The 26,675-nt window shown below is 38.2% G+C and overlaps 2 protein-coding genes and 1 non-coding gene across 3 annotated transcripts; 2 read left to right on the plus strand and 1 right to left on the minus strand.

Moving 5' to 3' along the window:
* The first annotated feature begins 879 nt into the window (after positions 1-879).
* CXHXorf58 (chromosome X CXorf58 homolog) lies at positions 880-25,774 on the plus strand. Its single transcript, XM_021664887.2, has 9 exons — positions 880-986; positions 3,062-3,155; positions 4,581-4,727; positions 6,859-6,953; positions 7,444-7,555; positions 17,793-17,924; positions 21,341-21,570; positions 24,070-24,226; positions 25,601-25,774. Exons 1-9 carry the CDS (start codon positions 880-882, stop codon positions 25,772-25,774), a joined length of 1,248 nt encoding a protein of 415 aa, XP_021520562.2.
* Positions 9,437-11,218, plus strand: LOC132651498 (protein FAM90A1-like). Its single transcript, XM_060376756.1, has one exon. It carries the CDS (start codon positions 9,437-9,439, stop codon positions 10,487-10,489), a length of 1,053 nt encoding a protein of 350 aa, XP_060232739.1. The 3' UTR covers positions 10,490-11,218.
* Positions 13,494-13,596, minus strand: LOC132651533 (small nucleolar RNA U13). The gene has a single exon (XR_009589150.1). It is a non-coding gene; the product is annotated as a small nucleolar RNA U13 (small nucleolar RNA).
* Positions 25,775-26,675: the final 901 nt, after the last annotated feature.

A 26,675-nucleotide genomic window follows, 5' to 3' on the forward strand; every position in this document is an offset into this window, starting at 1 on the left:
GATATTTTCATACCATTTACAGTCACAGCAGCTAACTAAAAATATCACTTATGCTTATTACTACAAAAATGCAATAGATATTAGATTTTTATGTTATGCAAAAAGAAGACATGTATTACTGCAATTTCCTTTTAAAAGGTATTTAGAAGATATGACTAAGAATTGTTGGGTGCTACCTCCAAACTGGAATATAATACTTCAAACAGTAAAAAGTTACAGGTAGAATCAAGTAATTTCATATGTGCTTGCTCACATCACCAAATGGTCACTGAAGCACAAAGAGGTGAAGTAATTTGCTCAAAGTCTCAGAAGTGTGTGATAAAAACTGGACAAAAAAAAAAATCTTCAGAAAATGTGTAAAAACCTTCCACCTGATTTCCACAGTCAGTAAAGTACCCTCTGCCATTAAGGAGTTTTTGAGGAGAATGACTATCCCTAAATTTTTGCTCCAAAAAGTTAACTTCAAGAGCTATGTGTGGTCAAGAACATCTGTAATCCCAGCACAAGGGACGTTGGGGCAGGAGAATCAGTTTAAGGCTACTATCTGCTACATAATGAATTTGAGGCCAGCCTCAGCTACCAAAAAAAAAAGTTACCTTGAGCTGTAGGGTGAATAGGAGGGAAAAATAGGAGAAAGGAGAGGCCGGTTAGGAGGTTATGGATAGATCGGCTGTCTTTCTGACATACTACAGGGTATTTTAGTATGGAAAGAATGCAAATTGGAAACAATACTAAAAGTACAGTAAAGAACTCCTTTAAAAAGAGTTCTAAAATTGAAACAACATATGACATTTGAGTCTAGTTCAAATGTAATAATGTGGGGATTATAACCTTTAAAGCTTAATGTATGTGTGTTCAGATTACTTCTTTGTAGGGAAAATGAAAAAGTCCTCAAATACTGGTGCTCCAAAACCAGATAGTCAGCTCTCAGAAAAAATCCACAAGACACATTCGGCACGTGCTGCAAAGATAAAGGCAAGAAAAGAGTAAGAAGCCATCTTTTTGCCTTTTGTTGTTTTCCCACAACTTAGACAAATTACAAACTTATGCACTTTTTTATTGGTTTGGGTTTTGTGGGGCTTTTTGTTTTGTTTTATTCAAGACAAGGTTTTTCTGTGTCACCCTGGCTGTCCTGAAACTCCTGTAAACCAGGTTGGCTTCAAGCTCACAGAGATCCACCTGCCTCTGCCTCCTGAGTGCTAGGACTAAAGGTGTGCACCACTACACTGGCTAAACTTAACAAAGTTTACTCAGATAACAAAACATTTATTAATGTGTAAATTAAAATTTTATGTTTTTAAAAATTACATTCAAGTTGAATATTATAACTTTAGAATTTTGTAATTTATAAAGCATGTTAACATATCTGCTTGACTATATTACAACCTTCTGAAACAGTTTTATTATTACACACTATAAGTGAGAAAGGACTGGCTTGGTGATTACAAGCAACTTCCTGAGGACAAGTTCTGTTTTCAGCACCCACATTAGGTGGCTCACAATACCCTGTAATTCCAGTTCCAGAGGATCCAACACTTCTGGCCTCTGTGGGAACCTGTACTCAAATACACAGACCCGTATGCAGACACACACATACACATAATTAAAATATTTTAAATCTTTTTAAAAGTGAGGGGAAAGCAACTGAGTAGTTAAATGACTTTCAGAAAGTTAAACCAGAGAATAAATGACATCAACTAGAATGCAAAAGGTTTATTTCTGTTGTCTGGGATGCTCTGGGTTTGTTTTGTTTGTTTGTTTGTTTGTTTGTTTTGTCATTTTATTCTGGTTTTTGGTTTGGTTTGGTTTTGAGACAGAGAATCTTATTTTGTGTTCCTGGCTGGCCTGGAACTCACAAAGATTTGCCTGCCTCTGTACTCAGTGCTGGGACTAAAGTTATGTACCACCATGCCTTTTCTATTTTTTTTAAATGTGTGTACGCATGTGACCACTTTGGGTGCTGTCCTCAGGAATGCCATCCAAATCCTTTGAGACAAGCAAGCTCTCTCATTGGCCTAGAGTTTACCAGTTAGGCTAGACTGACTAGCAAGCTCCAGGCATCATGTTGTCTCCACCTCCTCAGCACTGGGATTACAAGCACATGCCACGATGCCAGGCATTTTTATGTGGGCTCTAGGGATCAAATGCAGTTCCTCATGCTTCTATGATAAGCTTTTAGCAAGTTCTTTCCCCATACCTTCTCGGGCCTTTTCTTTTCTACATCCTGTAGTCCACATTTTGCCAGCCAGTGGTGACATTGTACAGATGCCCCTCTCTTTGCATACAGTCCTGTAAGATTGGGTGGGAGAGCACTGGAGGAGAGACCTGTGAAATCAGTTAGTACTGGCTTATTATCTAAAGTAAAGTATTTCTCTAACTTGGCGGGAATGAATATGGTTTGAGCAAAGATCAAAAAGGGGAATTTCTTTTTCTAGGACATAGTCATAGCTCCTAGGAAAGGAATAGGGTCTTGTGCAAACTCAACTATGATAGATTGCATTTCCATTGCACTTAAATCTGTTAGGTGTAGCCTGCAGGTAGCTATTTTGTGTGTTATTCTTTCTTCCACCCTTCTCCACCCCTTTTCTTCCACCCTTTCAACCCCTAACACTAGATAAGAGAGAAGAAAGGAAACAGATCCCTGAATAAAGTCAGGGGTCTGAAAGTGGGTGATGTTATTGTTAGACTACTTCCTGCTGATTAGGAGTGTTAAGTTCTTGGAGCAAGTTTGATCTTCCCTGTTAAGATATCTAATTTCTTCTTGTTGTTTCTCCTTTGCGCACGAGTACTTTACAAACCACAACCAACAGCAACCAACAACAACCCACACAACTCTCAGGGCCTAGGGTGTATATACCCTCTGAAAATTTCTCAGAATTCCAAATGTCACAAAGTTTCAGAAGCTGCAGCTAGCAAAATCATACACCTGCTGGAGCATGAGGCAAATTATAAATAGCTACTCCGAAGCAGCCCCATGTCCCATACATGGGATTAAAAAAAACATATTCTTATAATATTTCTGTGTTTTTTAAAGAAACCAAAATTTCAAACTTTTCACTAGAGTCAGACAGTGCTTTAAGGAACTAGCACTAAGGAACCTGAGACAGGAGGATCTGGAGTCTGAGGCCAGCCTGAACTACATGCCAATTTCTGTAGTGAGACTCTACAGAAAACCTGGTTTAACCTCTACAGTTAAACCTGACTGTAACTGAATTGTTGTATGTGCTGTGGCGTATGTGCAAGTTCATGCATGTTTGTGCAAGTTTATGCAGGTATACATGCACATGAGTATATATGTGTGAAGGCCAGAGATCTTCCTCAATAGTTCTGTAGCTGTGTGGTAGAGTATGTACATTTGTTCACAGGTAAACTCACCTGACATATGCACATACAGATAGAAGTCAGAGGTAGACCTGAGTGTCTTTCTCTATCACTCTCCTCTTTATTTATTTATTTTTTTAGACAGTGTCTTTCACTGCATGTGGAGGGTACGATTTTAGCTAGACTGGCCAGAAAGCAACTGGAATCCTCCTGTGTGCACCTACCCCACCTAGTGCTGTGATTACAGAAGTGGACTACAGCAGCCAACTTTTACATAGGTCTCATGCTTGCACAGCTATCTCTCTATCAACTGAGCCATTTCTGCGGTCCTTTCCCCTTCTCTTTTGAGAGAGGCTTATTAATTGGACTGGAATTCACTAACAAGAATTAGTGAATTATCCTAGGCTGAAGGAGCCTCAGGGATCCACCTGCTTCCCACTTCCCTAATGCTGGAATTACACACATTTTCAAACACATCCTTTTATATGGGTTCAGGCTATCGAACTCAGGTTCTCATTCTTTACAGGTTCTCATTCTTTACCTACAAAGCTATTTCACCAGCCCCATGAATGTTTTTAGAAGGCAGATTTTTCTTCTCACAACTTCTATTTATTCACATTCTTTTTTTCTCCCTCCCTTTTCCTTCTATCCTCCCTCTTCTTCCCTTATCTTTCTTTTTTCTCTCCTCTCCCACCCCCAACCCCCAGTAGTAGTAGAAATTAAATCCCAGGATCTCTGACTAAGAATATTCTTACTTAGTAAAGTTGTTACCTAATATGTACAAAGTCTTTGGTTTAATTTCCATCACTACATAAAACCAGGCATGGTATAATCCCAGCACTAAGAAGTTAGAGGCAGGAGAATCAGAACTTTAAGGTCATCCTCAGCTGTATATCAGCTCTTCAAAGCCAGTCGGGGTTAAATGAGACACTGTCTCAGAGAGAGAGACCAGGACCGTATCCTCAAGCTCAAATTCACTGTGTGGTCAAGCTGGTCTGGAACCCTTGATCCTCCTGCCTCCACTTGCTAAGTGCTAGGATCATAATATGCCACTGTGCCTAGCTTTATGTTTGGGTCTTGATAAAGTTTTAACTTTTTTTTTAATCTCAAGGAAATATTAATTATTCTATATTCTCATTCTGATTAGAGCCTATAAAGGACTAGTTCCTATTACTCCATCCAAATGTTCCTCATTAGGTCAGTCTTAATAATAGATAATATAAGAAGATGCAAAATTTGAGAGTTGTCTAAGATTTTAGGAAAATGAAAAGTACTTCATGAATAACCAACCTCTTTTTCATTTTATAATTATTAGAGAGATTTCAGCAATAAAAATACAGAAAGCCTGGTTCATTTATGTGGACAAAACATTGTTTAAACTCCTAAAACACGCAATTTGTGCAGCGGTATGTATTTTTTTTGTCTCTGACAGATATTATTCCTTAACTAATTAAAGACCTATTAATTAAAGATAGAACAAATAATGCTCTTTATCTCTTTGACTTAGATATCATAATTTATGTAAAGTTCTTAAAAATGCTTCTTTTGTTAGTCTTAAATGGATATTTCTGGTCCTTTGTTTTGCATTTTTATATTTATTTATTTTTATTTTATGTGTATGGATGTTTTGCCTTCATGGGTATACGCACACCATGGCATGCAATGCCTCAGGAGAACAGAAGGAGGGCATTGTATCCCCGGGGACTGGAGTGAGAGCTAGTTGTAATGTGGGTGCTAGGATTCAAACCTGGGTCCTCTGGAAGATCAGTAACTACTGACCCATCTCTCCAGCCTTTTGGGTTTATTTTTAATGTGGATGAGTATTACTGTTGTCGTGTTTCAGTTTTTGAATTTATGTCCTTATTTGAAGATAGGAGACAGTGATCTTACAACAACAACAACAAAAAAAAAAAAAAATCTCTGGATTAAGGACTGGAGTTTACCACTGGAGCTCAGTGGTAAAATGTGTATTCAACGTGGGTGAGGCCCTAACACTGTAATCCCTAACACTCCAAAAAAAAAAAAAAAAAAAAGCCTGAATTTTAAAATGCACTTTTCTTTTACCCAGCATTTTTACTTCTTTTTTAAAGGATTTGTTTATTATTTATATGTGTGTGAGCCTGAGTGAGTTTATGTGCACCATGTGTGTACAAGAGCCTGCATAGGCAAGAAGAAAGTATACGATCTTCTGGAACTGAAGTTACAAGCAATTATGAGCTATCATGTGGTTGCTGGGAACCAAACCACAGTCTCCTGCCAAAGCAGTACATGCTTTTAACCACTGATCCCAACAGTTCCACTTCTAAGCGTTTTCTACAATATAATTTTATTGCAGCCTTGGTTCATAAATGCAAGTAAATGTCTGTGTCTTCATGTGTAAATCTTGGAATAGTAACATGATTCTACAGTAGAAAGATAACCAAGATATAGCATGTTAGTAAAAAGGGCAAGTCAGAATAGTATGAGGAATATAATTGTATTTGAATATATTCTCCTTCCCCACAAAAAAAAAAAAAACCTCTGGAAACTAGTCTTCTATCAGAATAGTTACATTAGAGGAACTTTAGCAGCCCTGAACAATAAATTCTGAACAATATTTATACTTCTTGACTATTTTATCCACAGATTTATTTGTATTATTATACAAAACTTTTTTTTTAATTATGTTATTCCTTTCCTCATAATTTTAGGCTCTCAGTAAATAAATTAAGTTAATCAGTTATTCTTTTACATATTTATTCCAATGCTTCAAATTAATATTTTACATTAATAATACTTTCTTGTTAAAATCCCAACATTATACATTTTATGGCATTATCACAGGCATAAAATTGAATGGGGCTATTTAAGGAAAAGAATGGAAATTTTAGAGTCAAACAGATCTAAGTTTGAGACCTAGGTTCCTCATTTATAAAATAAGACTGATAATATTCTAATTGTGTTGTTATTAGGATTAAATGAGGTACTATATATATATATATATATATATACATACACATACACACACATATATCATATATATATGATAGCACCATATTTCATGGTAAATAAAGATGCTTAAAAACTAGTTGCAGAGTTCCAGGACAGCCAGAGCTAGTCGCTTAATACCATTATTATTCCCATATTACCATGATTCATTCAACATTAAACACTTGTTAAGTTTCTTGTGTATTTCAGGTACTGTATTAGACACTAGGGGTATAATAAAGAAGAGAGATGCTGTCTCTGCCTTCATGGTGCTTATAATCTAGCTGGAGACAGATAAGTTTATATAGATAAATGCAATAGATTATGGGAATGTATTGTCATAGGGAAAGAACAATGCCTGTAATCTCAAAAGGAATGAATACTCAAATTTAGAGACCCATTAAATTAAAATAACAGACTCAAGGCTACATAGATGACGAATGAAGGAGTCAAGAATAGAAATCCATCTCTTCAGAACACTAAGAAAGTTCATGCTTCCCTTCCTGTAATCACTAAATTATATCTGAGCAGGGCACTACTTTCTGTTTACAATGCCATCATTTATTTCAGGAATATTGTGTGGCACATGAACTACTGAAGAAAGTAAGCCCAATAGAGGCTGCACTTGCAAAAGATCCTAGCATCAAGTGTAAAGTCAGATTCAGGTAATGTGAGTATGCTAATTTATTTCACAGGAGAAATAATAGAAATTATTTTTTAATCCTGATTATTTCTCAGGACAAAATTAAAAAGTAAATGTTTTCCCCATCCATAAGTATAAGAATAGTTGTGACTTTCACCTTTGGATCCATTTTTTTTTTTTTTTTTTTTTTTTTTTGCTAGGTTTTTTTTCTGTTGTTTCTTTTCATTTTGGTTTTTGGTTTTTCAAGACAGGGTTTCTTTGCATAGACTTGGCTGTCCTGGACTCACTTTGTAGACCAGGCTGGCCTCAAACTCACAGAGATCTGCTTGTCTCTGTCTCCCTAAGTATGAAAGGCGTGCACTGCCATCCCCTGCTTTTGCTAAATCTCTATATGTTCTTTATATGCCCTGTAATTGAAAAACTGTATGAGCTGTGTTAAGTACATGAGGGAAAAACATTGGGGACCCACAGTTGATGCTGCATCACTAATTTTTTTAAAATCTTTATTTCAGATTTTGTGGTGAAACATTTCCACCATTCATCGTGTTTAAAATTTTTTTTAAAAACAATGGTCATGGTTACAAGTATTTCAGTGGGAAGGATATGCTAAAGCCATCAAATAAGGTGATGTTTCCTAATGTATGTTTTATATTAGTATTGATTCTTAACATCTTTGTGATATCTAACTTGCATTCCATTATGCAATTTATGTTGCCATTAATCAGCCCACCAAACCGGCAACTTTTTCCTAAGCACAATGTTTCAAAGTGTCTCCACTAAAACAAATTTGAAATTTACTACTTATATGAGGCTCCAGAAAAAAAAAAAAAAAAAACTATCACTTTTTTTGCATTAAAATTTTAAATTCTGCAGAATGTAGGGTGCAAATTTTTGTTTTAATACAATTTTGGTTTTCCTTTGATTTTATAGCTTACCTAGAAAATATGTGCTGGGCTTTGGAACTGAAAATGTACATTTAAGTTGAGCATGGTGGCACAATTCTGTAATCGCATACTGTGGCAGGAAGCTATGGTGCTTAAGACCAGCCTAAGCTGCATTAAAAAAAAAAAAACAAAAAACAAAACAAAAAAAAACTTTTCTAAAAGAAAGAAGAGCTGGGGAAGAGGAAGAAAACTTTCAAATTAGTTCTTTTTGTCAGAAGTGCTCATGGTATCTTTAAATTTCAGGAAATATCACCATAGTTGTGTCTAGCATAGGGTAATTCTGGGGAACGTGTCAAACTGCTGCCTCTACTTTTAATAGTAAAGATCTCCAGCAGAAATCTATACAGCAAGATCCTTTGGCCCTTGCCCTGAATATAATAAAATTAAAAAGTTGGATATAGTCATTTTAGCCATTAATAGAGATATTCTAGGCTTGTAGTGTAACTTTATGGTAGAAAATTTGGTTAGTAGATGGTATGCCATACATTCAATTCCAGACAATGCAAAAAAAAAAAAAAAAAAAAAACTTTGAGATATATGTTACACAAAAAGCATGGCCTATCTGAAATCATGCATTTGTTCTGGAGAGAAGACTGCAACAGCCTGGCAACTTCTAACTTGATCCGGTAAATGCAGCATTGAGTCTCTGAAGATTATTAGAAAAGTAACAGAAGCTGCTTTGCTTTTTATTTTCAAACAGTATCAGGGAAAAATCAACTCCATTTCACAAATGTAGCAAATGGACAACAAGTTCTCATTATGCAATATGCTATGGTGTTTCAAAAACATTAATATTTACCTATATAAAAATTGGAATCAAATGGAGAAATATAGAAAGAGTTTATTGAAACAGTTTCTCTGGCTGTCCTGGAACTCGCTCTTTAGACCAGACTAGCCTCCAACTGAGAAATCCATCTGCTTTTGCCTCCTGAGTTCTGGGGTTAAGATGTGTGCTGCCATGCCCTGCTTGAGAAATATATTTTATATCATGTTCATCTGCAGAGTAAGCTGAGGTTGGTTCTATAAAATACTATCTATTGTTTCTATTCCAAGATTACATAATAAGACTTTCCCAGGAACTGAAATTCCTCTGGGTCAGTTCCATCATCCTTGATATGTTTAGTCTTTAAGAAAATGAGAACCTCAGAAGGAAGAAGTCACTAAAAAACACTGTTTATACATTAAAACGTATTATAATGTTCCATAATAACTCCATTCATTTTTGTTTATATATGAAGTAACGGTTAGAGGGGGAGAAAAAGCCCAGTGATATAAAAAAGAAAATGTGACTTCCCTTTCCTCCAGCATCCTGAAAACTTCATCACATATCTTGCTGTGTCTCCATCATCCACCTGTCTGAGAACCTGCTAACAGACAGAAGGAAGACAGCTGGGTCTTAGGAAATCCCTCAATACCTGAGAAAGCCTGACAAGACTCCACAAGGATAGGTCAAGGGACAGATCCTTATACTTCACCTGACAAAACCATGGGAGGCCAGAATTTTCCTAAACAGAGAGAACCAATGAGGCAGAAACTTCTCCTACTAGTAGAGAATCCTGGAATGAAATGCAAAGATTGTGGGGCCTTTGGACACACTATAAGAAGCAGGAAGTGTCCTATGAAGTGTTGGGATGGGGCCAAGGCACCACAACCCTTTGGTGTAAAGATGGGAAAGGAGAACCGGGACCCACGGAAGCCGCAGAACCCCCAGAGTCCTAAGCTAGTGATTGAGACAGAGGAAGAGAGAAGAGAGAGAGAAAGACAAGAGCAGCAGAGGAAGGCTCTCCTGCTCAAATTTCCCAAGAAACCTTCAGAGAGGAAGCAGAGCTGGAAGGATACAACACATTCTGGTGACTATCTAAGGCGTCCAAGCAGACCTAGTTTCATCCATATAAACAGAAAAGTATCCCTGAACCGGCCTCAAAATAGTCTACCATTACGTGAGACATCTGATGGGCAACTTGTGTCCCATATAGCACCTTCCACAGAAGATCCTAATATTATCTTCCCACTTGAAGAAAATGAAAGTCAGACCTTGGATGGCCATAAAATGTCAAAAACAGCATTTGGGCACAGTGATGAGAACCCAGCTTTCAGTGAGAATCCAGCAGACCAAAGCACAGAGCATTGCTTCCGTCAAATTCCCCAGGCTGTCTTCAGTGTGCAGGAAATGGGCCACATGGTTAATACTCAGTCACCAGGCCAGCATTTTGATGGGAATAAACACTGGCATCTGTATTCTGTAGTACATACAGCTACCCGGGATGCTGAACTCATCTTCAAAGTAACCAATGGGAGAAATTTCCAGGTCTGCAACCAGAATACCCAAAATTCTTTAAAGAAATGTCAACTAAGCCCCTACCAAACACCTCAGAAAAGCACTAAAACTTCTACATTCGGGGCTTTCCATGCTGTGCCATGTTCTAATACCAGTGGAGTTGAACCAAAAGAGTTACCTCAAGGGAACAGCATTGAACAGCTTCCACAAAACACAGCTCTCCTGAATGTCACCCAGCCTCATACTGAGACTCATATTAGCCATGTTCCAGTCCAACACCTTCGAATGCTCTTCACTAGATTGGCAAATGACTGCTGGAGCTCCAAGATCTTGTAAGCTTCTGCATCCCATCCTCCTGAAAAGAAAGTATCTCCTGATAAGATCTCACCCTCCCAGAAGCTGTGTGAGGGATCATACTCCTGGGGGCACTGACTATCTTCATAAATAACGTTCCAACCTCCTCCTTTGAGGAGAATAAATGAGAACAAGACCATATGCAAAGAGAGATTGTTTCCAGCCTCAGAGGAGCTTGTGGTAACTGTTCAATGGAGAAGAGAAGAGCAAAGGAAGCTGACTGAGCCAGTTGATTCAGGTTTTTAGGACAGTGAAGCACATTAACTGGCAAGGTACCATCAACAGAACGACAGACACAGCTGCTAACTGTTCAGATCACATAAATTGCACTTCAGATGGAGCTTACTCCAAAGTGAAACGTTAAGGAGTTTTATGTGAAGTCTGTAAAAACTTGAGTTAGCATGTACATATGTTCTTGAATTGGCATGTACATGTGTTTTTCATATATAAGTAGAAAACCAGAGGTATCCTGTTTGGCATCTGGATGATCTCTGAGACCTACATCTTCATCCTAACATCAGAAGGGAGTTCTTGTGGGTAAAAACCATCACTTACAGATGTTCTTTAATGAGTTGTAAATATGTTTTAAAAATATGTTTTAGTGTTAAAGTCCTAGAAAACATGCCAAAGAAAAAAGTTTACTGTTCTGCCTTTCCCTCATATGCTGCAGCTGTTACTCTCATGGAGTAATCAGCCCTAATAGTTTGTTATGTTGCCTTCATTTTCTCCATGAAATTAGATTTTATAATTCTGTTTGTTCTTATTATTAAGATGTTATACTATTCAGCCTGATTTTTTCAATGGACACTATAATGTTCTTTTAATGAACAGAACATACCCAACTTGAAGAGAACAGTTTGGACTGCCCTTGTCCCTTTCATTCCTTTTCAAAACAAATATGACTAATGTAAATTCATAGTTAAAAGAAAATTTGCAATGGTGGGATTTTTTTCTCATTCTAAGCTTACATTTTTGCTCTTTGAATAAATTTTTTTTTCAGAAAACTGATCCAGATTTTCTGTTTACTTATTTCTTTTTTGTTCTGGTGTTTGTTTATTTGTTTGTTTCTTTGAAACAGGGTCTTTCTATGCAGCCCTGACTGTCCTGGAATTCACCATGTAGACCAGGTTGGCCTTGAACTCCCAGAGATCTGCCTGCCTCTCCCTCCAGAGCTCTGGGTTTAAAGGCACATGACTCTTACTTCATGAGCTTCTGATTGTCCTACCTCCACCTCTAGAGTGCTGAGATTACAGGTGTGCTGAAACACCCAATTTATGCAGCATTGGGGATCAAACCCAATTGTGAACCACTATGTGAGTTCTGGGAATCAAACCCATATGCTCTGTAAGAGAAATCAGTGCTCCTAACTGCTAAGCCATCTTTCCAGCCCCTCATTTGTTTCTTCTATAAGTGGGTCAGTTTTACTTTGTTTGGATGTTTAGTCTAAGTTCACTTATCTTTAAAAATATTTTTATTATTGTTATGTGTAAAAATGTTTTTGCCTGCATGTCTGCGCATCACATGCATCCCTGGTGCCTGAGGAGGCCAGACAAGGGCATGGATCCCCTGGAACTGGAGTTGCAGACATTGTGAGATGCTATGTTGGTGATGGGAACTGAACCCCAGGTCCCCTGGAGGAGCACCCAGTGCTCAGGTGGTCTTGGGCAGCACCTGTGAGGGGGTCACCTGACCCCCAAGTTGAGAACCGTTGTTTTAGTACAATAGCATAATGGTGGGTGTGTTCTCATTTCCCACTTTAATAATCTGTTATCTCAGTATTGATAATTTATAAGAGAGATGCTGAGCCATCTCTCTAGACCCTCTAATTTCACTTATAAAGGAGGAATTTAACACATTTTTGCTCCATCATTCCCCTCTATATTTCCATTTCTTGTTGCTTTCCTTATCATTTTCCAGCTGTATTTCTCATGTGTTTACAAAACAAAACAAACAGCAAGTGTGGGGGGGAATAAGGAAAGTTAGACAATTTATAACACCTGATTTCAAGATTTATAAAGCTATAGTAATTAGGACAGTATAATGGTGGCATAAAGACAGATATAAGAGTCCACCAGGAAAAAATAGAAATACATCTATATATAATCAAAAATTTCTCCAAAGGTGCCAAGGTAGATCAAATGGTTCTCAAACAGTGGTTCTCAACCTTTCTGATACCTCCACCCTTTAATACAGTTCCTCATATTGTGGTAACCCCAACCATAAAATTATTTTCATTGCCACTTCATAACTGTAATTTTGCTAACAGGGGCAAACTCTGTGAAGGGGTCATGCTACCCCCAAGTTGAGAACCATTGTGTTAGTACAATAGAATAATGGTGGATTATTCTATTGAATAATAACACATATGGATGTGGTCTCATTTCATTTCCCATTTTGACAATATTTTCTCAGTATTGATAATTTACAAGACAGTTGTCATTATTATTGGTCCACCAAACAATTTACTAAAGCCTTGCTACCCAAAGCATGTGCAGCCCTACACACCAGCATCCACTGGACCATTTTAAAATGCAGAACCCAGAGACTAGAGAGATGGCTAAACAATCAAAAGTGTGCGCTACTCCTGCAGAGGACCCAAGTTTGGTTCTCAGCACCCTATCATGTGTCTCACAACCACCTGTAACTCCAGCTTCGGGAAATCTTGACCTGTCTGGCCTCTTTGGACATCTGCATGCATGTGCATATATGCATATACAACTAAAGAATAAAATATCTTGAAAGAAAGAAAGAAAGAAAGAAAGAAAGAAAGAAAGAAAGAAAGAAAGAAAGAAAGAAAGAAAAGAAAAGAAAAGAAAAGAAATGCAGAAGCCCCAGGTACTTCTATCCCCTGGCCCAGAATCTATATTTTAACAAGTCCCTCAGGTGATCCTTGACACCATATCATTTGGAAGGACTTTCCTAAAAGCGCTTCCTATTCCTGGTCTGGAGCACCACTTAGGTAACTGATACCTTTTTTTTTTTACCATGTAAGACAGCAATGTGCCTACATGAAAATGATATTTAAAGGAGGCACATCTAACATAATAGTGTGAAAACCCAGTTATTACACTTACAGGCTACAAAAGGATCCGATGACAAGCCTTCACTGTTAACATACAACAACTGTTATTCTATATTGAAAAATCCCTATCCCATTTATTCATATAAGAAAAATATTAATAATAGCCACCCCTGTTGCTTGATTATTCCCCCCCTCTTTCTATGTCTGTCTCTCTGTCTCTCTCTGTCTCTCTCTGTCTCTCTCTCTGTCTCTCTGTCTCTCTGTCTCTCTGTCTCTCTCTCCCTCTCTCCCTCTCCCCCTCTCTCCCTCTCCCCCTCTCCCCCTCTCCCCCTGTCCCCCTCTCCCCCTCTCTGTCTCACTTGCTCTTTTCCCCTCTCTGTCTAAAGTCTCATATATACCCAGCTGGCCTTGAAACCATTATGCAGCTGATCTTGAACTTCTGATTCTCCTGCTTCTGCTTCCCTATGCTATTGCTACAGGTGTACAACAGCATATCTGATTTTTTATAAGTTCTAAGAATCAAACCCAGGACTTCATGCATGCTAGGTAAGCACTCTTACAATCTTGCTATATTGTCAGTCCTGCTTAATCACTTTGGAATGGGGGAGTACAAAGGCTGGAGGTTGCATGTCCTCATTCATTTTTCCATCTTGATTTTTGAGACAGGATCTCTTACTAAACCTGAGGCTCACCAATTTAATTAATCTGGCTAGCTGTGATTTTCAGAGATCTGACCATCTCTGTCTTACAGCACTGAGGTTTCAGATGTATGCCATAATACCCGGGTCTTACATAGTGGTCAGAACTCTGGTCCTCACACTTATGCACAAGCATCTTACCAAATGAACCATCTCTTCAGCCTCTCTGACACTACTTGATCAGTTTTTATCTACTGTAATCTCAAATGTGCATTATTTCACTTAATTCTCATAAAACTATTCTGTATATTTTGTTAACATAGCTTCACTTTTAAGAAATGAGTATGAAAGTAGAAAGGAGACTAATGGTGAAGTGAAAGGGGATCATTGGGAGGAGAAAGAAAATGCACATGGATAAAAATGCCATAATACCTAATAATGAAAATATAAAATCACACATTCAAAAAACAAAAAGACTAAGTAGCTCACTTAAAATCTTACAAGGATGTAAAGGAACTGACACCAAAGTCCTTGTTTTTAACCACTCCTGAGGTCAGGGATGATACAGTACATTTTCTCTCACATGGCCCTCCCTCTGTTAACTATGGTGAGAAATAGTATTCCCACTTTGTGAAAAAGCTAGAATTTGAAGAGACTTGGAGGCACAGAACTGAGATTTGAATGCTTATCTATTCCTACCATACTGCTTACATTTCAAGGCTGAGGCAATTTCAGCAGGTATTGAGCTTTTATTTATTCTGTATCTGCATATAATGAATTATTCCAATCCAAACACAAGGGTATACCACTTATCAGTACTTCCACAAGAGGGAATTTCTAGCAAGAATGAACAACTGATTATATGTGATGTCTGACAAGGAACATCTAGACTATCAGACAGGACTGGTTTTTTTTTCTCCCCAAATACCTCTGGTGTTTGTGTAAATAAAAATGTTCCTAATTAGCTTACATAACACTTGGTCCCTGCTTCACAGTTGCTATTGAAGATGTGACCTCTTAGCTTCCTCCTCTGGCCACCTGCTGTCATGTCTCCCCTTCTATTATGGACCCACCTTCTGAAGCTATAAGCCAGACTATTCCACAAATTGCTTTTGGTCCTGGTATTTTTCACAGCGATAGAAAAATTACTAATATACCTCTTACAATTAGGCTTCTAGGCATGGATTTCTTTGGACACAGGGCTAGAATAGACCTAATAAAACTGCGGCAATATGTGCATAGGAAAACTGGGTCTTGGAGAAATCAGTGGTAGTGGCTAAGTGGGGCACTGGAAGGGAGGAACTGATAATTGTTATCATTCTTAGGTAATCTGAGCTAAAGTAAAATATGATTATTTCTAAAGAAATCCCTAAAGCAGGAGCTACAAGGATTTATAACTGTTCAGTTGCAATGATTTATTTTTACCTTTTGTGTGGTTGAGCTGTTTTAAAAAAACAACCCACAGGATATTATAATAAAGTATAATAGAGAGATGCACCAATGTCGTCTTTTCTTCAGGTGCATAATATGCAAAGAAATTGGTGAAATAAAAAGCAAAAATAACCCACCCATATTTTCATTAAGCTGCTCACTTCAGTGCATTAAGAATAAAATATGACCACTGAAATATTTTCTTCCCATTTCATTTTCCATATATATCATGAAAGCTTTGGAATTCAAAACAAAATTTAAAATGACTATTCTGGATAATAAAAATGAGAATTAAAGAAAAAAATATGTAAAAAAATATGTAAAGGCAAGCTATTGTGTTGTATTAAAAAAAAAAAAAAGAACAAAAGCTCTGGGTTTTTATCCTGCCTGAACAATTTATTATGGCCTCCTCTGTGTTAAGAGTTTCCATACTTTTACAAATAGCACATTCTGCCATACGGGGGGGGGGGGGGATGATCTGGAATAGAAAGAGATTTGAATTTTCTTCTTTGCCAGCCTCCCTCCACATAAGCAGACCCTCTGTGGCCAGAAGCACAGATCCATATTATAGATAGATGTTAGAAGATTCAACACATGCTTATGGTAACGTGGGAGTACTTTAGTCTCTCCCAGTAAGTATAGCTACTATCAGAAGGATGGATATATGTGGGAGGATTCAGTGTGACTAGAGCCAAGACAAAGAATATGCGCCTCTATTTTCTGTGATTTTTCTCTCATTGGTCTCTCAGACACTTTCTTTGAATGAAAACTGTTGACATTTTAGAGAGAAGGAAAAAGCCTTTATTTGCTTTTCTTTGGCTACTGAGAATGAAGTCTAGAGGAAAGGGAATTATAAGCAACTTGACACTTCTACATATCCATTTAGAAGCAATGAGTTAACAAACAGAAATGCATCAGTTCCAGAAACATATTCCATTCTAGTTCCTAGGGCACCCTCCTTAATCACCAGACAGCACAAATGAGATCATGGTGTTCTTTTGTTTTCATTTAAATGAAAAGAACATTTTTAAAAAGAAAAAAATCTTGGGGCTGGAGAAATAGTTCAGCAATTGACAGCACTGACTGCTCTTGCAGAGAACACAGGTTCAATTCCCAGCACCCACATGACAGCCCACAACTGGCTATAATTCCAATTCCAGGGAATCCAACACCATCACACAGACATACTTGCAGGCAAAACACCAATGTGCATAAAATAGGAATATTTTTTAAAATATTATAAGCTATGGTCCAGGCTGGAGAGAACACTTAGTAGTTAAGAGTACATACCATTCTTGTGAAAGACACTAGTTCCGTTCATAGCAGCTACATCAGGCAGCTTAAAATTGACTGCAGCCCCGACTTCAGAAGATCTGATGCCCTTTTCTTGCCTCCTTGGACATGGTATTCACATGTACAAATTCATATATATAATAAAATATAAAAATATTTTTTTAAGATTTAAAAACATTTATGTTGTACTGGTATATTGCCTGCATGTATGTGTGTACCACATGTGTGCAGTTCCGACAAAGACCAGAAGAGAGCACCAGATTCCCCTGGAATAGGTGGTTGTGAGCTACCATGTGAATGCTCTGAAAGAGCAATGAGGGCTACTAATTGCTGAACCATCTTTCCGGTAAAAATTAAAATATTTTTTAAAAAATAAAAATTTATGGTCCCTTGGGAGCTGTAGACTATACCTGTAGTTATTTTTAAACTATGCAGCAGTGGCTATGGGAACAAATATCAAATGGTCTAAAAATCCCTATATAAGCCAGACATGGAAGTCCATGCCTATAATCCCAGCACTTAGGAGGTACAAACAAGAAGACAAATACTTTAAGTTTATCCTTGACTATACATCAAGTTTAAGGCCAACCTGGATTACGTGAGACCCTGTCTCAAAACAAATCCCTATATAGCTGGGCATGGTGACTCATGCCTGTAGCCCCAGCGTTTAGGGATCTGAAGCAAGAGGCTTACTACTAAGTTCCTGGCCAACCTAGGCTACAGAGAGAGACCTTATTTTAACTCCTTCATCACCCCCCACAAAAAAACAGCTATATGATTTTTCTATTAATAGCAAGATTATAAAAGTTAGTAATGATTTTTGTTACATTTGTCAGAAAATAAATAAAATACATGCCAATGATTAAAAATATGTTATTCTGAAAATCTACTTTCTTTATAGGCAGTGGCTGATTCTTATAAGATAATGGGGAAAAGGACATTTTCTCAACAAATTTTGGAAGATGAGCATTTTTCCCAAAAGTTCAAAGTAGCCGATCGTATGGATGTTGTCACAGTAAAAGATTATATTCAAGTAAGAAATTTATATGTAGATGTTGAAAAATCAAATAAAAAGTTTTTCTGACCCTCTCCTCCAATAAGAAAGAATCATACTTTTTAAAAACTCATGGTAAAATACATACAACATAGCTAGGTGTGGTGGGACATGCCTGTAATCTCAGCACAAAGACAGGAGGACCTCTGTGTGTTCAAGGCCAGGCTGGTCTACAAATCAAGGGCAAGACAGCCAAGGTAACACAGAGAAACCCTGTCTCAAAAAAAAAACCTGTAATATTTAACATTTGTGGAGCTATAATCAAAGATTAAGAGTGCCAGCTGTTCTTCCAGAAGAGCTGAGTTCAGTTCCCAGTACCCACATCAGTTTACAATCACCTATAACACTAGCCTCAGAGGATCCAATGCCCTCTTCTGACCTGTGAGGGTACAGCATACACATGCATACATGTATACACATACATACACACACACACACACACACACACACACACACAGGGACAGTGGGAAAGGAAAGATAATGAAAATTAAAATCTTTAAATTTAAAAAAAAAAATTTAAAAAAAAAAGAAAAGAAAAAGAAACTTACCAATTTGAGACTGGCAAGATGGCCCAGTAGGTAAAAGTGTTTGATACCAAGCTCCTGAGTTTGATCCTCAGGACCCACATGGTAGAAGGGGAGAAAACCAAGTCTACAAAGATGTCTTCTGATGTCTGACTTTATACAAATGCTCTCATGTTCTCTCTCTCTCTCTCTCTCTCTCTCTCTCTCTCTCTCAATGAATAAAATAAAATTTTAAGCTAATAAGTGACGAGCTATCTCTGGTTTCAGGATACAGAAAGAATTAGAAAGCAATGAGAGTTCTGTTCAAAGTCTCTTGATATACCAAGGGAACTGGTAGTTGATCATTTTAAGGCTGTGTGTCTACAGATGCAAGACACAGAGTAAGGGTAGTGGGCCTGGGTGACAGACAAGGACAGAAGTTGAAGGAATCTGTCTGCCATAACTCCTGAATTTCTAATTTGCATAGCTAGACAGAGAAGTGCTGAACTGGGGTACTTAAGGCCCATACCCAATAAGAACAAGAATAATAAATGCTTCTATAACACTCCCTCCCATTTTTCTCTTAACAGTCCACAGAGGCAGTCAATGAAGAAATCAAAATTACCACTATTCTGATTCCTAATGTTAAAATAATATATGTGACTTCAGCTTCTTCATTTGTGTGCCTCTCTTTGACATACAAAGTTAATGCAGAGCCTTAAAGACTCTTGATTGTATTTTCTTTCTCTTAGAGATTTAGCCTATTAGACTAGGGGATTAGATCAGAATATAAAACTGGGAATACCAACTGTCTTTGCTAAGAACATGAATTACAAACTCACAGGTTGCAAATATATCGAAGATTGAGGTCATAGAGAGGAGGCCCCAAATATTTACACTGGAAAAGAGAGATAAGATTACTTATGAAAGTGAATGATGTTTAAAAAATCTTTACAGGTATATCATTTCCTTTCGAGTTTATAAATCCTGAAACCCTCTTTATGGATAAGAAAAATGAAACTTTAACGAGGTCCAAAAAACTCACCCAAAATCATTCAGTGAATGAGTGGCAGAGTAGATCAATGACCAGGTCTGAGACGTTTGATGTCTGTATGCTCCACTCTGGGGAAATTAAGTAGACAGGCTGTCTTAGTCAGGTTTTATTACTTCAATAAAACACCACAACCAAAACTCAAGTGTTTATTTGGCTTACACTTCCAGATCACAATCTATCATTGGAGGAAGTCAGGACAGGAACTTAAGCAGGGCAGGATCCTGAAGGCAGGAGCTGATACAGAGGCCATGGATGTATGCTGCTTACTGGCTTGTTCCCTCATGGCTTGCTCAGCCTTCTTTCTCATAGAACCCAGGACCATCAGCCCTGGGGTGGCACCACCTACAGTGGGCTAGGCCCATTGATCAATAATTGAGAAAATGCCTCACAGCTGATCTCATGGAGGCAGTTCCTCAACTGAGGCTCCTTTCTCTGTGATGATTCCAGCTTGTATTAAGTTGACACAAAACTAGCCAATAAAGGAGGCATTCTCACTTACATGGGTGTGGGATTAAAGAACTAGTGATATGAACTGAAACTATGGAGAGCACATTTCACAATTTTTGTTGTTTTGAGACAAAATCTCATGTAGCTCAGGCTGACCTCAAATTGGCTATATAGCAAAAGGATGACCTTGAACTCCTAATCCTTCATTTACCACATTTCATGTGCAGGAATTACAGTCTTGTACCATCACTCTTTGCTGTCTGCATTCCAGTGTGTCTGGATCAGTTGTTTGTTTGTTTGTTTTCAGCACCAGAGCTTGAACCCAGGTTCCTTTGCATGATAGGCAAGCACTCTACCCCTAAGATATGTCCCCAACCACATACAAAGCAAATTTCATAATCAATGGAGAAAAATCAGTCGGCACATTGAAAACAGCTGAAAGTGCTGGCGTAAACTCATCAATCAGAAAGTTAAGGCAAAGAAGATTGCAAGTTTGAGGTCAGCCTCCATTACACAGTGAGCTCCAAGCAGCCCTGAGTTACATAGCAACATCCAGTCTCGAAACCAATGTAAAAGCAAACATTAAAAGCTCTCTTATAACAGAAATTTCAGCTGTCACACCCCTAAGTTTGAATCAATTGCTAGCACTTTAGACTTCATATTTTATACGTTGCAAAATATGATTTCTCATAATACGAAGATTTTTTTGCCAATGTCACTTCATTTATGAATTGAAGATCTAGCTGTAGCATCTGTGCTTTATGCAAAGGCTTGCAGTTATACTGTGAAAACTAGAATTGGCTGTCTCTTCTTGAGAGATTGGTGCTACTCAACAAAATGGTGGCAACTGACATTTCTGCATGACAAAATGGGGTATGTATGCATGTTTGTGTGTATGTGCGCACTCGAGTGCACATGAAAGTAGGTGCACATGAAAGTTTAAGAGTATGTCATAGAACCAAAAGTCCTCATTCCTAGCACTGTAGCTTTTCATCCCCTAAGCTTTTCTCTCAAACACACATTTATAATGTTAAACCGAATCTTTAAACTGTGTTTTGAATTTGCTTACTTGATATCATTTTAAATTAGAAAAAAGTAAAACAAGATTCCTACAAATATTACAAATGAAGATAACGAAATCCTCCAGTTAGTACCAGAGATTAACTCATCATTTATAAAATAATGTGTGCCAGTGTTTGTGCATTAGCTAAACATTTAGTGAGTGTGGCACTGAAACTGCATGGCATAGGTCCTGCCTTCCAGTAAGGGAGTTAAGATGAACATAGATAACAGAAACATCTAGTCGGAATGAAAGTCATAGGAGAGAGATGTCGATAGGGTTTGGAGATAAGCGCCAACCACTGATCATTCTGCATTTTTTTTTCATATAGTACTGCAGTCTTATGGACGAGATCCCTGCATCTTCTGGTGGCAAGAATAACTGCTGGCGAAGATTAAATCTCAAAAGCATTCCCAAGACAATGATGATGTATGACATAGTTGAATATGCAGAGTCTGGAGTAATCTCAGCCCGTTTACAAAAAGAAAAGAAGTATTTGTTACAGAAACCGCAAACAAAAGAGATGAGTCAGCACCAGCTAGAGATTGTTTCTAGAGTTAGGTAAAAAACCATTTTTTTGAGCTTACAACACTAATAGCATTCCTAAAAAGATTCCCTTTCTGATACACAGTCCACTAAAGATAATCATAAGGCATTTGGGGAAACCAGAATTGGGGAAGACTGTACCAAACATATACAACCTTGTAAGTAGAACACAAACTAAGAGGTACTGAGGTGCTGATTTGTACCACCATGCAGGCACCTCGAGCTAGCAAGAGGCTGCCCTGACAAATGTGAAAACAGTAAGGTAGTAAAAAAGTGACTCTTTCATTAGAGCAGGTGGCAGACGCTGAGAGGGTGCTGACAGAAACAGAGCCTCAGGCCAGCATGGCTGCATTTCAAGAGAACATAAGACGCAATGCAGACTGGTAACGTGCAAGAGGGAGCCTTCGTCAGGAAGTGGTGGGGCACAGTAGAGTGAGAGGGGCTGAGTGGTCCTCTCTGGAGAGAGGAGCCTGCGTCTGTTAATATTTTTTGTTTTCATAAATACAGCCATTGCCCATGCAATATGGAACTGAAGGATGTTTTCTTCCTGTTGAAAGCCTTAATTGTACTGTCACTTTCCTGGCTCCCGTTGCCTAGGATCAATTGCATATAAATTACAGTGGCATTTTTACCTTCTTTACTAATAACAAGCAAACCAATTTGTATTTTGGAAAACCATGTTGTAGCAAAATACATGTATTAAGGTTTGAAGTGACAAGGACAGAATATGATTATTCCAATTAGATATATTTTAATTTCCATTACTAAGATTCACCCAGCACATCTTATTTATTTATTTACTAATCTGCCTTTATTAAGAAAAAGAAAGTAGTAATAAGGCTGAAGAGGACTTGTTGGTAATATATTTTCACACGTATACTTGCAATGAGAAATATTCCTTTAGACTACAAAGAAGACACTAGCAAGCAGACATATTGGAGATTCTCAGAAGTGGAGATGAAAGGTGCTGAGCCAACAACATAATTTAACTCCTTTATTTTACAGTCAAGGCTGTGCACTTTCCAGACAGATAGCCTGGTTCAAGGCACAGTCTGTCAACATGAAATATATTTTCTCTAACTCATACATATGAGCATTGAATATAGAACTTAACCCTATTACCACCAAGGTCAAATAAATGATATCATTATGCTCCCTGCCATATATAACCTTGAACTCCCTGCTATTTGGATTCATGCTACCGATTGTCCAGGAATGAGTCATTTAGGAGCCAAACAGCTAGCCAAACTTTAAATCAACTGAAGGAAAATATTTTCATAAGAGCATCTTTAGAAAAGTCCTAGTCTGGGATCTCCAGATCCCAGGAGCAGTTTATTCAGAAGGTGATCCCAGGACCCACTGAGGGGGTAGAGCAATGAAATAGAAAGGACAGCCCAGACTGCATGTTAGCAAACCAGTTACCACTGGAGCTACCTGAAGTTTCATCCTTCTTGAGAATGTTAGAGCCAGTGAAACACAGGGTACACTAATACCCAGAGGCCATTGGTTAAGTGTTGGCCAGCAGAGGCACTATTCATGGATGCTTTTAACCTTCTCTGCACTTGGACTCTTGTTCTGAAAGACAGTTCTAAGGATAGATGAAAGCATTTGGATAGTAGGCTGATCTGCCCTGGAACAGTAAAGCCAAGGAGACTGAGTGCATGCTGTCAGCTGTATCTGATCTCAGCACTGATTTAATATAATAGCTTCACTAGGCTGGAGGGATGGCTCAGGGAACAAAGTGCTTGCTGACCAGAGTTCAGATGCCCAGAGTCCATGTAAATAGTCAGGCAGGTGAGCCAGGCATGGTGGCACACACCTTTAATCCCAGCACTTGGGAGGCAGAGGCAGGCAGATCTCTGAGTTCAAGTCCAAGCCTAGTCTACAGAACAAGCTCCAGGGCAGCCAGGATACACAGAGAAACCCTGTACCAAATAAAACAAACTTGCCTTTTCAACTGTTATAAAATGTCAATTCTGGTGTTAGTTATGGTATTTAAAAATTCACGCTGAAGGCTTGCCTCTGTGAGATTGAAGCCAGCCTGGGCAATATAGTGAAACCATGTCTCAAAAAAAATTTTTTCAAATGGCCACTACACAGTGTTTTCTAGGAAGGCTTATTTTGAATTGATAGCAACTTTTACCATTTTTGTCATCATCATTGTCAACATCATCATCACCTATACACACACCTCCACAAGCACCAGGTGAAGAACAACGTTATGCCAAGTGGTGGTGTGCTCCCAGTACTTGGGAGGCAGAGGCAAGCAGATCCCTGAGTTCCAAGTTAGCCTGGTCTACAGAGTGAGTTCCAAGAAACCCTGTCTCAAAAAAAAAAAAGTATGATGCTATGTAACTTCACAGAAATGATGGCTTTAACCTAAAAACTGACATGCAGTGTATACATACTGAGGTCTATCAATGCATGCTAGAGAAGGTGTTACACTTTACAGTTTGCTTCACATTTAAATCTTTTGTTTTTTGTTTTGTTTTTTATAATACAAATGTTTTGTAGGTGTCCACCCATTACAACTGTTGCTCCTTTTTACCAGCCCTGGGAAGGGCAAGGTAAAATAAAACATCTGGGCCGTCGATCCAAGCGAGCAAAAAAGAAAGTTGAAAAAATGAAACAAGCCTATATGTCAGCTAAAAAAGAAAAGGCTCCCTCCAAGGTAACTTCAAGTTTAACAAGCAGCGAACTCATTTGTTATTTTGGACAATTTTCAACCTTCCTATAAGTAATTTTATTTGTACAAGGAAGTGCAAGTTCAAATGTGAAACACCTTTGGCATACCATACCTGGGTAGTATGAAGCTACTTTCATCCTGCTAATTCTTTTATTGCTATTAAATTTTTTGTTTGTTTTTTGGAGGGTGGGGCTTGGTTATTTTGAGACAGGGTTTCTCTGTGTAGCCTTGTCTGTCCTGGACTCACCTTGTAAACCAGGCTGGCCTGGAACTCAGAGCTCAGCCTGCCTCTGCCTCCCTGAGTGCTGGGATTACAAGCGTGCGCCACTGCGTCCAGACTCTATTAATTTTTTTTTTTTTTTTTTTTTTTACAAAGGGTTTCACTATGTGTCCCTAGCTGGCTTGGAAATCTGTGTAAACTAGGCTGGCTTCGAATTCAGAGATCCACCTGCCTCTGCTGAGATTAAAAGTGTGTGCCACCCACCTGCACTTTCTGTTCTTAAACAAGGCATGGTAGCACACACTTTCTAGTACTAAGAAGGCAGAGGCAAGAAGATCATGAGGACTAGGCAAGCTGGATTATATATATTGTTAAGCTCAATGGCAACCTGAGATGCACAACTATCTTTGGCAACAGTCCCATGTGATTTGACACCTCATTGTGGCCTCCAAGGGCACTGCATGCACATGGAACAGAGACACACATGCAGACGAAACACCCATAAAGCAGAGACACACATGCAGACCAAACACCCTTAAACATAAAATCAAAACAAAGGTTAAAACTTTTTAGAGAACAGAACTCTTACAGAGCCTCCCAAGTATTGAGCCACTCAACTCTATGCCTACCACTGTCATTTTTGAGACATGGTGTCTTTCTGTGTTGCCTCAAGTGAGAGTCTTGTTTCAGCCTCCTGAGTAGCTGGTGCTATGAAGTTCTATTTAAACACGGAAAGCTGGGCTATGGAAAATCTGCCTCCATACTTACATATTGTAGGGATATTTCTGATGAACATGTTTTGATGTACTACTTTGTAATTTAAAAAAAAAAAAAATTCTGCTGGGCTGCTGAGATACTCAGCAAGGAATGGCACTTGCTGCCAAACCTAATAACTTGAGTTTGATCCCCAGACTCCACGTGGTAAAAGGAGAGAGCCAACTCCAAAACATTGTCTCTGACCTTCACACTTGTGCCATGGCACTTGCATGTTCACACACACACACACACACACACACACACACACACGTGTGCACAAATAGACTAAAAATATCCTTAATCCTGCTATAAATTTTCAGAAGGTGAAGCTAAGTAAAAATAAAGAATAAAAACACTGTACTTTTATTTGTAATTCCACCTAGGGAGCACAAGCAGACATATTACAAGCAAAAGAAAAGAAGGTCATCTTCTATTCTCCATCTTTTGAAATTGTGGCAATTGAAGAACCCATAACAGACTCAAAACTGGATAAAGAAGAAAGGGAATTATTTGCCTGGTATCAAGACCTCTATCTTAAACATTCCTCTTTGTTTTAAAACACTAATTGACAGAAAGCAACAGTTGTTTGACAATATTGTCTGTCTGTAAATAAAAGGCAATTGATCACAAAGAAGTCTTCAATATACTTTCTTAGCTAGTTGCATGACATATTTGTAAGCTCTTTTGCATTAAAAGTATGTGGGAATGATTTATTTTCACCTGATTTGATTATTTTTATTAGATGTCCTGGAACTAGCAATATACAGTTTGGTTTAAGAAAGGATACAAAGCCGGGCGTGGTGGCAAATGCCTGTAATCCCAGCACTGGGGAGACAGATGCAGGTTGTGAGTTTGAGGCCAACCTGGTCTACAAAGCCAATCCAGGACAGCTAAGGCTACACAGAGAAATCCTGCTTCAAAAAGCAGCAGCAGCAGCAGCAGCAGCAGCAGCAGCAGCAGCAGCAGCAGCAGCAGCAGCAGCAGAAGAAGAAGAAGAAGAAGAAGAAGAAGAAGAAGAAGAAGAAGAAGAAGAAGAAGAAGAAATGAGACAAAAATTAATCCCTAAGTGTTTGATTCAATGTTGATTTTTAATTAAAAAATATTTGACCAGGCCATGCTTAACATAAATATTCGAATTCACAGGACGAAGGGCTATTCTTGAGTAAGCCTCCATTATCTTTGTTTGGCTGCATGTTGTTTTTGTGAAATGGCTTTGGAACGAATTACAATAAAATGATAATAGGTCTATTGTGACAGTAGACATGACATAGCACACCACATCATTACCGAGCACTGTAAGCACGTGGGGCAGGATATAGCATCTGCTTTGGGTAGTTTTCAAATATAAAGACTGTTTTGAGTAATATTTCTCTATTTCCTTTTGAATTGACAAATTCACCTTCCTGATAAGAGCAAATTATTGGTTTCTTTTGTGATCCAAGCTACTGAATCATATTA

This window comes from Meriones unguiculatus (assembly GCF_030254825.1).
Source record: "Meriones unguiculatus strain TT.TT164.6M chromosome X unlocalized genomic scaffold, Bangor_MerUng_6.1 ChrX_unordered_Scaffold_30, whole genome shotgun sequence".
Classification (NCBI taxonomy): Eukaryota; Metazoa; Chordata; class Mammalia; order Rodentia; family Muridae; genus Meriones; species Meriones unguiculatus.

What these genes read in the sequence shown, in the direction of transcription:
- CXHXorf58 (XM_021664887.2), top strand. Translation starts at nt 880, where the DNA reads ATGAAAAAGTCCTCAAATACTGGTGCTCCAAAACCAGATAGTCAGCTC. An exon ending in AACACGCAATTTGTGCAGCG is followed by an intron (nt 4,728 to 6,858) that starts GTATGTATTTTT and finishes CATTTATTTCAG; the next exon opens with GAATATTGTGTGGCACATGA. An exon ending in GAGATTGTTTCTAGAGTTAG is followed by an intron (nt 21,571 to 24,069) that starts GTAAAAAACCAT and finishes AATGTTTTGTAG; the next exon opens with GTGTCCACCCATTACAACTG.
- LOC132651498 (XM_060376756.1), top strand. Translation starts at nt 9,437, where the DNA reads ATGAAATGCAAAGATTGTGGGGCCTTTGGACACACTATAAGAAGCAGG.